We start from the raw sequence: 12942 nt of genomic DNA, 5'->3' as shown, positions 1-12942 counted from the left end.
CACATGATCCTTTGATCAGCACATGATCAGCTTGATTGATTGGCTGTGTGGGGGGGTGCAAGTTGTTTGTTACTGGAAATCTTAAGTCATTTTGAAAACAGCCAAACTACTGTCACACTACTGAAAAAAATTACTTAAGTAGCATTGCTACTTTTAGTTAGTTCCTCCCCATCATTGAATATGTGCAAGAATCCGTTACATTCATTTCCTTTAACCCTAGATTAGTCATTACCCTGAGATCTAGGGGGTGTTTCTGTGCATCTGGCCAACCACAGGCCAGGACAGGTGCACATCAGGTGGGTCTTTCCCACAATGCTCTGGTGTGGAAGTCCCCAGTGTCTGTCTCTGCAGGGGTGAGCTCTGCTTCTGGGTCTGGGCATTAGTAAGCCCTGAGTCAGTGTCTGCTACATGAAATCAAGTCCATGTCTGGCTGAACTCAAGAAAAGGAAATTAACCCAGACTGCCTGGGCTGTTCCCCCCCCCCCCCCCCCCCCCCCCCCCCCCCTCATCTTTATAGTGCATTTAAATAAAGGAAGTCTCCACTGGTGACCTCTCTGAGGGAGTTAAAGGGAGCGGAAAAAGAAAGGAAGAAAAAGAAGAGAAATATAAAGTTTTGTGAGTTTTTTGAGCTTTGTTGGCACCAGGGGGCATTTAAAGAAACTGTTTTGTCCATGTGTGTTAAGACTGTTGCAGTAGTAGAACCTTGTAGGCACTTCAAGCGGCCCATCAACCTTTATTTTACGATATGAGAGAAAATAGTTAAGAACGGTACCATTTTGAAATGTTTTACACCGCAACATAACCAGTGAAGTTTGATTCCAAATAGGCCTGTTGAATGTTAAATGGATTTAATCCCAAATGATTTGATGATGCAGTAATAAACTAGCTAGTATACCTTAATGCATGCGTTTTTGAACTTGATAACTGAAAACTTGATTAAAACAGAAATATATTTTAGATAAAATGACAAAAGTTCAAATAAGTGAGCAAGTGACAAATATCGGTATCGGTCACTAGTTGCTTTTTAACATCATATCGGCATATTATCATCTTTCTGTGAGATGAGTTTGTCCTTGCTCTGAGTGCGAGCTGGTTAGGCTCCGCCCCCTGTGCGTGGAACCGCATCTCATTAACTTTTAAAGGAGACGCTAAAATGGTGCGTTTTTCTCAGCCCCCCAAAAATGACAATTTAAACATGCTGTAAAAAATTATCTGTGTGGTATTTTGAGCTAAAACTTCACATACACACTCTGGGGACATCAGAGACTTATTTTACATCTTGTGAAAAGGGGCATAATAGGTGCCCTTTAATACGTATCCCTAATGTCTATGCATATTTATTATAATTAACCCCAAATGCTGCATTAAAATGAAGCAGTGCACATTTCATTTTTATAAAGGATGCCAACAAACATTCGAAAAAGTGGTTCTGGAGGTCAGATTTCCAATATATTTTGGGGCACAAGCACTGCTGTGGAATGCGTCAAGAATAAACCAGACTCTCTAAATGTCCTTGATTTTTTTTTAATGGAAACTGCTTACATGTATAAACTGCAGTCCTATCCATCTGTGGTCCTAACCAATGTGGCCTTTCTGGCTCCTGAAGATGAGTATCTCTGCTCTTGGAATGATCTCTCATTCGCACTGACTCACACACAGTCATGTCTATGTCAGGAACTCATGATTGACGGGAATGCTTGGACTCTCCAGTACCGCCCAGCGAGCGTTGCCTGTTACGGGCTTACTCACGCTCAGGTTAAGACAGAGCCAAACCGTGAGAAAGCACCTCATTGTTCAGCATTCACAATGGCCACTATGAGCGCTGAATGGCACTCACAGCTACGAGCAAAGAAACTAATTAGCATAATAGTACAAATCCTGCTGACCACTTAAAAGCTTGTGCTGGCGCAAGAAAACACGACTTACGTAATCCACGACTGGAAGCCAAGCCGTCAAGAGTAAAACTTAACGTGCATGGACGGTTTGACCACATTTGCGATTTTTTACCAAAGCTAGAAAAGCTCAATGTAAATCCTCCTATGCTTTTAACCACCGTTAATGCAGAAATCGAATTTTATATAAGAATATATTCTGCAGTTAATAATAATAACAATAACAAAATATAATACAACATAGAAACTTCAATGCAAGTCTGTGACATGTTTCTACTATTGTTGTTTTTGCTGCCAGGTGAAAATTGTAAATCTGATCACTATAAATAACTCAACACACTAAGTGTGAGGAACCAGAATGCCTGCTTTAGAGGCAACAGCTTGTTCTTGGAGTGTGTATGCATTGTGTCTTCCTTGAAGGCATTACTGGACTACGGTTGTGTAACTGCTGAGATGGGGAAGTATGTAAATAATTGCAGAGCAGCGTTCATACCTTTAAAGCACGGTAAGAGAAGCGTCCTATCTGTGGATGTGGAAAGATGAGCACAGCCCAGCCTGCTGAGGTGCCTCTCTCTCTCTCTCTCTCTCTTTTTTGTCTCTTTTCACGTGGCTCTTTTGTCTGTGTGAAATGCCCGCCATACCAGTAGACTGTGACCTGATTTCTATAGGCTGCAGTTTCTTTGAGAACAGAGCGATCTGAACCCTCAAATGAACAGCAAAGCCCAGGTCACCAAAAAAAAAAAAAAAAAAAAAAACTGCATACATACTACACACAAACACACTACTACTATATAAAAGTTAAGGGTCAGTAAGATTATGTAATGTTTCTGAAAGAAGTCCATTACCAAGCCTGCACTTATTTAATATTATTACAATTTTACTTTATTTGATGAATATTATGACAATTTTACAAAAGTGGTTTCCTAGTTAAGTATAATTTAAAACGTAATTAATTCTTGTAATGCAAAGCTGAATTTTCAGCAGCCACAACTCCAGTCGGCAGGGTCACATCACATGATCTTCAGAAAAAATATTAAAATATGCCGATTCGTTGCTCAAGAAACATTTCCCATTGTCAATGCTGAAAACAGTTTACCTGCTTAATATTTTTGTGACAACTTTTTTTTATTATTCTTTAAGAAAAGCATTAATTTTCTATTTCAATTTAATACATCCTTGCTAAATAGAAGTATTCAACTCTAATAAATAAAATAAATAAATAAACTTACTGACCACAAACTTTTGAAAGGTAATGTATGCATCCCTGACAATCAATCTACATTGAGATAACGGCTTAAAACAAGTCCAGCTACAACTTGTTTAGTGAATGACATCACTCAACTAATGTTAGCAAATAGCAAAATTGTTTCAACAAAACCAGTAGGCTATAGCTCTATTTTAATATGAACCACCCACTTTTCTCCAATCAATCAATGCCCAGTTGCTAAAGTCATTTTTCTTGTTGAATATCCGGTTTCACTTGGAAATGTGTCAAATTATGGGGTTGCAAATGGCAAATAATGTTGACTTAAAACTAGGGCTGCGCAATATATCGAAATATCGCAAATGTATATATCGCAATATGCATATCGCAACAGCTTGCAATAAATGGGGTCATGAACAAAAGACAAAGTTTTTTTAGCTTTAATAAGTATCAGGATATATTTAATTCATACAGTGAACTAAGCAATGTTTTATTTTTATATTTTATGATTCAGTATCTTTTATTAAATAAACCTAATGTAGGATAACCTGAAACCCTGTGATTTACACTGATGTTGAAATAACACTTCTTATGCTACAGTAAAACGCTGATGTTCACTTTCAGAAGTTATAAGGATGTTTTCTTGTCATAAAAATAATGTGAAACACATGTAGGTTATATCATTTTAAATATAATTTAAGTTTATTTTACACACTTTAAGCATTATCGTATCGCATATCGAATATCGCATTATTTAAGGAGTTATCGCATATCGCATTTTTCTTCAATATCGCACAGCCCTACTTAAAACACAGAAACCATCCATTATTCACAAGTTTGGACAGATTTTTCAATTGACAAAAAGGCAAACAAATACTCATGTCATTTTATTTAACCAAGCTACATGTATCCAATACCAATAATCTCAAAATGTCCAAATATGTCGGCCCTATCACTAGTACCAACCATTTTGGAAAGCAGTTACTACAGTTGGACACAAATCTCTGATGTTAAAGGACTGGCCAAAGTATCTAACACACATTGTAATAGTTCAGCTACAGGATGCTGATTTGTCTTTAAGGGTGCACTGGGATTTACAGGAAGAGTCGGAGTCTCTCCACAGGAAAGAACTGTCACTCTCTTCCCTGCCATCAAAACCAGCAGCCTTTCCTGTAGAAAGTTATCTCCAGACCACAGAGGTTCTATCACACACACATGTGTGCTGGTGACAACATAATAACTGCACACAGGGCCATGTTTGGGACTGTGTCTCTGTGTGCTTCAAAACACAGCATACAATCACAGATTACATGAACTCATTTACCCAGTATTTTCCCATGACCACAGGACCACAGAAATTGTGGGCTGAATCACTCTGAAAGTATTTACTTAATTCATACTCAACATTCTGCAGGATTTTTAACCCCTAACTGACCGATTCCCAATTGGAGTCAGAAGAACTTGAAACCAATACAAGTATGCAAGGCTTCCTTAAGACTGATTAGTCAACAAGATCTTCACAATAAAGTGAAGCACAATGCAGGCAAGACGAGTCACCGACCAGACAATGCTTCAAATGAAGCAGGAAAATCCACCTTGAATAAAGGGATGTGGGTGGGAAGTAAAAGAGCTTGTACCTTGTCTCTGGATAAAGAGTCGCAGCAGGGGGTGTGCGGTGGTCACGGCCTTGCAGAAGTTCTCATCGTTATTGATGGGGAGGAGGTCTCCGTGAACATCGGCGTATCCGATCATCACCTCCATGTTTGCAATCCGGTGGATTGTCATGATGAGTTTGTAGAATTCCTCAAATTTGCCGGGCTTTAGTCGATCCACTGAAAACCTGCGGAACTCTGCTCCATACTGCAAAAGAAAACGCAGAAGTCAGCATGCTGTCACAAAACATCTCTACATTGATATTTAAAGGGATTTTGACAGATCTTTCCAGTCGTTCGTGATTAGGGGATACGGATTACTGGCCGGCCGATACACTGGCCAATGTTTGGCATTTTCTTATAATCAATAACTTACATACATACTTATTGATAAGCCGATTCATCTTAGAGGGATACATTTATTTGGACAGCACTAGGACTTTTATTTTGACAGTGCCAAAATATTTATTTTATTTTTAATTTAGCCTATTCAGCCTCCCAGGTATATGTTCTTTGTGCTATTGTGTAGCTGAATAACTGTTAATGTGTTACGTTAACATACCGGACACCTATTCAGCCTGTTGTTCTGTGTGCTATTGTGTAGTTGAATAACTTGCCTTTAAATGTCTGATTAAATGTCTGTTCTTGTTCTTGGATTTTGTGAAATTAATTTCTAAATAAATGCGACTTATAGTCCAGTGCGATTTGTATATGTTTTTTTACTCTTCATGACGCATTTTTTGACTGATGCGACTTATACTCCGGGGTGACTTATAGTCTGGAAAATATTGTAATTATTTTATAACATGCGCCTCGCAAACTTTTGCAAATCCTGCTGTTAGGTTCTCTAAAGTGTGCATTTGTAGCCTGCAAAAAAACATGTGAAAAAGTCTGTATCGATCGACCGAACGCACTCTCATATTTTATGCTTTGGCGAAATTGGTTGCCAATTCGTATTAATTCGTAGGATCTCATTCCGAAATTTTATGCAATCTGCTCTGTTTACGTCCCTCTTAGTAGTTGGTGCGTTACGCAGAATGCGTACTCTGCGTATATGTAGTATCAGTATTGGTCATTTGCCAGAATTGACAAATTAAAGGCCATTAGATTTAGCTTTCTTCCCAGTTTAAATCAGATACAGAGACAAAGCATTGCAGTAATATTGCATTTATGTATTTGAATAAATTAAGAGTGAGAGACAGATTGTGCGTGTGTAAATTGTATCTCTCTACTAAGAGTGAAGCTGTGAGTTTAATTACTTTAATACATTGCTGAGATATTTAAGACATCTTTTCAGTAGCAATTTGCTATTTTATTAATACAAGTCACAAGTCAGTGTTGACAACAAATGCTCCGGAGTCCTGAATATTACTGTAAAGCTCCTTTCACACAGTGATTCCGGAAAATACACGGATAATGTGTCCCAGGATTTGACCCGGGATCGTTTGATTTTGGTTCATCCCGTAAAGACAGGATGTGTTGTAGAAAGGCCAGTGTAATCTTCCGCTACCGCTCTTTCCATTGTAGTCGTGCACAGCGTCTTATGTTTACTAATGATTTGTGCTTTCGATCTCGAGAAACCACGCTCGAGCATTTCTTTCCAGATTCGTGCACACAACGAATCGCGTGCCGTTCCACAAAGCTGGCGAACGCTCTCAGCTCCCGGGATCAACACGCTGTGTGATCTCTCTTCAATGAAAGTAGCCCACCTTCTTCCAGCCAAAACAAAGATTTACAATTTTCACATTCTCCAGCACCATGAGAACCACAGCTGGAATTATCAAGGTTAAATCACACCAACCTCATTTAATCCAGTTTCAAACTAAAGGTAGACCTAATACATGTTATCTTATCTCTGTTTTTTGACACCACCTAACACTGAAGAGACTTATTTCTGTTACTTACTGGCCTTCGAATTAATCTATTTAGCCTTCAGACATGTCAGAAATCACAAAACAGTGACACTGAGAGATAAAGGGTGTTTTGGCCAGGCCTCTTTGCAGCTCTGCTGTTTGTAATGAGGAAGTCAAACAGGGATAGAGACACAATAGAGTGAAGCACAATGCTGGATGATGAGTAAGCAGAGCGAACTTCCACAACAACACACACTAGCGGATGTCACCCCTGCACAGGTGAACAAACCCAACCAATCTTCTCAGAACACACACTCAGGACCGTGCACACAATGACAGGACACGTCATTACTTTTCCTCTGCACTGCTTTTTAAGTGTTTTGCGATGCCATTAACAAACCATTCATGTACTATGATTTGGAAAGTAATAATCCTACTCTACAGGACAGATATTATGCAAATTGGGAGCACTGTTGTTATTAACTAAAACCGTTACAAAAAAAATATTGATTTTTTTTTTTTTTAAATGACCTAAAAATGTTGAAATATTTTTTAAACAAACAAAAACGAATAAAAACTTCATAAATAAAACAAAAACATAAATTTACACACAATTTTTTTTTAAATAAAAACGAAAAAATCTAAAATATTATAATTTATCAATAATACTAAAATAGCACTGATTGGGATGTGGTCTAACATATATCTCTATCTCTACACAAACTTTTAATTTTAAACAACACCATCACATAATGGCAGCATTTAAAGTCACCTGAAGTGCAATGATGACCAAGATCAATTATGTTCTAGCATCACTTGTTGTGTGGGATTCAAACATTTAGTTGCTAGCTTTAAGTATATCTTCGCCTACATATTCGGAAGAGGCAATTGTCTGTCCCCTTCACTAGGGGTCAAGCTGAGTTTACGTCTCGAATCACGTGTCTTGTCACGCAGATGCGAGTCTTGATTCAATGCGTGGGTCGTCCCATCCAGCCTGAAAAACACAGGCCTCACTTTGTCTTTCGCAGCAGCGGTTGAGTCTGCAGAATCCTAGCATTCACTCGTGGACTGGGCTGCTCTATGTAATTATGCCCCTAGAACCAGAGTCCTACATTAACCGGTGGCAGCCTGTCATTAGCACATGAAATATAAATGTGAAGCAGCAGAAATACACTCGCAGGGTCTCTGGGGTGGCAGGTGTGTGATCAAGTTGACTGCATGTGACAATGTGCCCAATTGCAGACACATACGAATTACGAAAACATCCACCCCACCGCCTACAGTAAGTGTGAGAATTTAACCCATTTATCAGCAAGACATCAGAGCTGCTGCTGCACTGACTAAATAAATAAAGCACATGTTTCATTCCAGTCTTTCTGTTTCTAATGTGAAGAACAAATTGTTTTAAAATTACATTAAATGGTGACATACTTTTGTTGTTGTTCTTTCCCTGAGAGTCACTGATAATGTTAGTCACGGTTTCTTCAGCAAACAGTTGTAATTTAGCCTTACTGAATACGCTGCTCAAATTGTTAAAGTCAGAGTAAAATGATCAGGTTAGGTTACTTAAACATAGATAACCCAACTGGGAGCCAGAAACATTCGGACAATGTTTTATTTTGCTAACACTAATGGCTTGGCCACTTCTTACTGTTATTGGGAGTTATATGGCTGGGTTGTAGGCCAAGGACAACATTATTTCTTTGTTTCTTACCGTTTACTTGAATAATAAATAACATGAAAAGCTTGCATAATATTTATTTGATTGAGAAATAATTAAAGTAAAAATAAATAAAAAAGTATCCCCAGTTCCATAGACAAGACTTAAGTCTAGTCCCAGACTAAAATTAATGTTTGAATGGATTTAACTAAAAGCAACTTGATCTTAAAATATATCGGTGCCATTGTTTTGTCTCAAGATGCACACCAGTAATGTTTTTTTCTAAGGCACATTTATAAAAACTAGCTATTTAAAATGTCCTAATTTAACTAATGTCTAATCCTGCCTTAATCTAAACCCCGTCTGTGCAAACACCAGGCCTTCATTTAATAACATACATTTTTGCTGTGGTATCAAGATGAAATTTTATTAATACCAAACACTAGCCTACATTTTGGTATCATAAAAACCCAAGAAAGTACTAATTCGATTTTTCTTGATATTTCCCCTTGCTTAAATATAATAAATTGCACATTATTACATGAGTTTTTGTTCTAACCAGCTGCAAGAATGATACGTGACAAACAGCAGGGAATTCTGGTTTTGGAATGAAGTTAGAATATCACAGAGCATTACTTTTTTAATAATGTTAAAATGGTTACATTTTTAGTAATTTGATTATATACACTTATTCATTTCGTTGCGAATGAGCCACGTGCTCTTCACGATTTTGTGTTATGTGATTGATTTAGACACGTCATGTACTCTTTGTCACGTCTGGTGTACAAATTGCTTGTTACTGGAATCTTATCGCATCTGGTTAGGACAGAGTGTAAATCTGAATCTATCTTAATGTTGTTGTTATCCAAGGCTAAAAACAATAACATGACCTCAGATAATTGAGTATACGGGCCTACACAGAGCATAAAATACCCAATTTCCAACATCGAAATCCTGAGTAACATGAGAACAGCGAAAACACTTTATCAGTCCTCAAACCCTGACAGGTTCAGGCAAGTCAAAACACGGCACTACAGCCAGATAGATACACAGCTCTTTGTGTTAAATACTTGTGTGACACTCAACAGTACCCAAAACCCAGTCTTATCAAATGTCAGTATAGCGTTCCAAAGAGTACATTTCCAATTGAGATCCAGCTTGGTCAGTGGAAAACAGAATTGAAAGAGCAGTTGGAGGAGTGTTTCTGGAAGATGTACAAAGCCCTAGACACGTTAGATATTAAGTGGTGGGAGGAAAAGAAAAAACAGTTCCTCACAAAAGAACATTGCCTCATGGTTCATTTCAGAAACCCCCTCACGCACTCTTATCACCATCACGTTCCTCTGAACAACCCTTCCTTGATTGTGATGTACCGGAACTGGGTGAATCGTGATGACATCATAAAGAACACTACGTGTGATACCGAGAGATTAGTGACATCACAACGTTGCATCACATCCTTTGGGATGTTAATATAGATGTGGTTGATAAACAGTGTTCCAAACATCATAGCAGGAAGATCTTGGATAACAATTCCATAAACATTCTTGCCTCGCAGGTTTAAGTTTCACAAATCCATCCATTGATACTTTTGTTTGGGGGGGCGAGTATTGGTTCTTCCAGGTTTCAGTGGGAAAGCGGGTTGATCCAGACACCATTTCAACATTCATAGGTATCTTCCAAGAAACGAGAAATGTAATGGGGCCCTCTTGTCTTTACAGACCCCCAAACAGTGGCTCCTTTCATTGACAACAGTAGCAGGGATTTTCAGCCCGTTATGAATTAGAGCACGACTGAATAATAGAGGCGAATAATAATCAGACAATGGCAACGGAGTCTGGATCTGGGCACGTCGCCCACACATTCCAACAATTAGGACCATCACATCCATAACCACATTATAAAAGTTTGTCTAGCCAAAGTCTAGTTCAAAAGACAACTGAGTTTTTTTAGCCACTCATTTATTTTTGACTATAGAGTGAATAAAGTGACAGACATCTCCAATGGGAAAGCAGAGACATGTAATGTATCATCTAGTTCCAATGGGTCTCGATGACAGCGCCTTGATAGACACTGTCTCCATCAGCTTGGCTGCAACATATGTATAGTCCACACCACCATTAGTACGAGCGTTGACAGATATAGAATTATTTCTGTAAAGGCTTGATTCAAGCTTTGTCAGATATTTCCCCAGGCAAATATAACAATTACTGTATATAAAAGGCCTTCATGGCTCCACTTTGAGTGATGATAAATCTATAAATGAAAATCATGCTATTCTTCAAGGGAACTAGTACAATAGAATGATAGACAGAAAAACACAGAAAGACAGACATCTTAAAGGGATAGTTCACCCAAAAAAAAATAATTCTGTCATCATTTATTGACCCTCATGTTGTTCCAAATCTGTATGCGTTTCTTTATTATGTTGAACATTACATACATTTTGAAGAATGTTGTAATTAGACAGTTGACGCTTGACGGCACCTATTGAGTTTCATAATATTTATTTCCTACTATGGAAGTCAATGAATGCAGTCAATTATCTGGTTACCAACATTCTTCAAAAGATCTTATTTTGTGTTCAACCAAATAAAAATAAAAACTCATACAGGTTTGGAACAACATGAGGGTGAGTAAACAATAACAGCATTTTCCTTTTTGGGTGAACTATCCCTTTAATCCCATTTCATGAGATTATTCAAGTATCAATGTTAACGGTGGTTTAAGCATGTGCTGTAAATGAGGAGAAGAAACTAAAAAGTTTCACTTTGTCAAACTGACACAAATAAAAGAGCCCATCCCAATGAATCAGCTTCGTGTTTGCTCTTGTCAAATGTGTAAATGAGTCCTTGTGTTGTAAGAATACTATTTTCGGACAGCTGGAAATGAGGACAGTATTTAACCTGTCCTGATGTGAAGATTACAAACACACAAAACTTCAGAGAGCAGCTATGCAAAAGAGCAGAAAGCTCACATCTGAAAGCCACATGCTGCAACCAGACTAAGTTACAGAAAGACTGAAACAGGATTTGTGCTTGATCATTTGAAGGTTTTATATCATTTTTGGAGATCTAAAGTCATGAAACAAAATCATAAACACTATACATTAATGTGACAGTTCAAGCGCCAAAACGGTTGTGTTGCAACTCATTTTATAGGAGCCGACTAAAAGTTAAGCAGAAAAACAAAACGCAATTCTCAAAAGCTGAGGGAAACGTTATTTTACATTGACGTAAGTAAATGAGTACTAACGTATGCAAAGACCACACTACTTCATATGATATAATATGATTTGACATGGGCTAACCAAAGTTAGCCATCCCTATTTTTCCCATCTAAAAATACATAACATCGAGTAACTATGCAACGAAACTATTCTCGTAACATAGTTTTCCAGCATGCATTTCATACAACCCACCTTGCTTTTCACTTCCACGGCGTTCATGTTCAAGCTACGCAAAGATTGCGATTTATTACTAAAGCTCCGGTTCATTTCGCTCGCTTGAAACTTTTCAGCCCGTCCAGGATGATGGGCTCGATTCATAAGCCTGTTCCGTTAGTGAACGTCCAATATCCACGTTCCAGATGAGGAAAAGTTAGTCCTCGGAGGCTGTGTGACAGTTTTTTCTTAACTTGAGGTCGAGCGGTGTCTCGGTCACTTCACAAAACTTCTGCAGAAAATTATGTGAAAGGCAAATCAGCGCCTCTCACTAGGGGGAGTGGGTTAAGTTTTCACATATGACATCATCGCTCCCTCGCTCAACGAATCCGACGAGTTTACCAGTCCTACTATGGTGAAGGCTTTGCTTATGAATATTAAATGCATAACGTGACGCTAGTCCGGTAGGGGTAACGATTGGCTTAAAAGCGAACGTTAGTAAGTGGGCGGAAATTAGCTGGCAAAGTGAATGTTCGGTTAAACACAGAAACTTTAAGCTTGTTTTTCCTTTTTGAAATTAGAAATCCTAAAATGGAAATTGCTCTTCATTGTTCAAAATAACAACTTCGTTCTAAGAAATGAATTGGTCGGGACCAGTTTTCTCCTCAGAAAACAGGCCGGTTCTTTCCGGCGAAGGCTGGCTTATGAATAATAGCTTCACGTGACTGGATGCTCCAGGAAGGTTACCAAGCAACTTTAGCTCGACGTTGTTATTATTAATGAGCCATTCCTTAGCCATAGTAGGATTGGTTATATCTCCTCACTAACACATCACATATGGATATGGATTACAACAATACAGTAAGGATACTATAAGCGCACTCTTTTTTTAGAAGGCGATGTTAATATTATATACGGACAGATTGTCTGGATGTGCAGCATTGCAGGGAAGCGGCTCTCAGGCGCCGATTCCCGACAGCTGCTCTGGCCAATGTTTTTTTAGTAACTTCTCCGGCAAACATTCCACTGGCCAATAAAAAACAAAATATGTTTATGCTTGTCCGAGATCTCAAAACTACCTAAAACATTATGTGACTAACGTTAGTAGGCTAGCTTGCTCAAAATATTTCACAGTCTTTGATCAGCCTACCAGATAAACGGGCCTAGATATTTTAATTTGCATGTTTAATTAAATGATATGGTCACCCAAAATTAATTTACTCCCCCTCAAGTTGTTCCAAACCTGTACGAGAATGTCTTCTGTTGAACACAAGAGAATATTTTGGTGTCTGTAACCAA

At 38.3% G+C, this 12942-nt stretch overlaps 1 protein-coding gene across 1 annotated transcript in view; it reads right to left on the bottom strand.

Moving 5' to 3' along the window:
- The window catches only part of pard6gb (par-6 family cell polarity regulator gamma b), a 44295-nt gene extending 32194 nt beyond the window's left edge, over window positions 1–12101 (bottom strand). The window contains exons 1-2 of the mRNA XM_079590164.1: window positions 11683–12101; window positions 4734–4956 (exon numbers count right to left, since the gene is read on the bottom strand). Of these exons, the coding sequence (XP_079446290.1) occupies window positions 4734–4956; window positions 11683–11808 (349 nt within the window). The 5' untranslated portion in view covers window positions 11809–12101. The remainder of the gene's footprint in view (window positions 1–4733; window positions 4957–11682) is intronic.
- Between the last annotated feature and the right edge of the window lie 841 nt (window positions 12102–12942).

Source organism: Phoxinus phoxinus, assembly GCF_949152265.1.
Source record: "Phoxinus phoxinus genome assembly, chromosome: 19".
Classification (NCBI taxonomy): Eukaryota; Metazoa; Chordata; class Actinopteri; order Cypriniformes; family Leuciscidae; genus Phoxinus; species Phoxinus phoxinus.
Note: the sequence above shows the minus strand (reverse complement) of the source record. Positions and strands in the feature narration are given on the sequence as shown.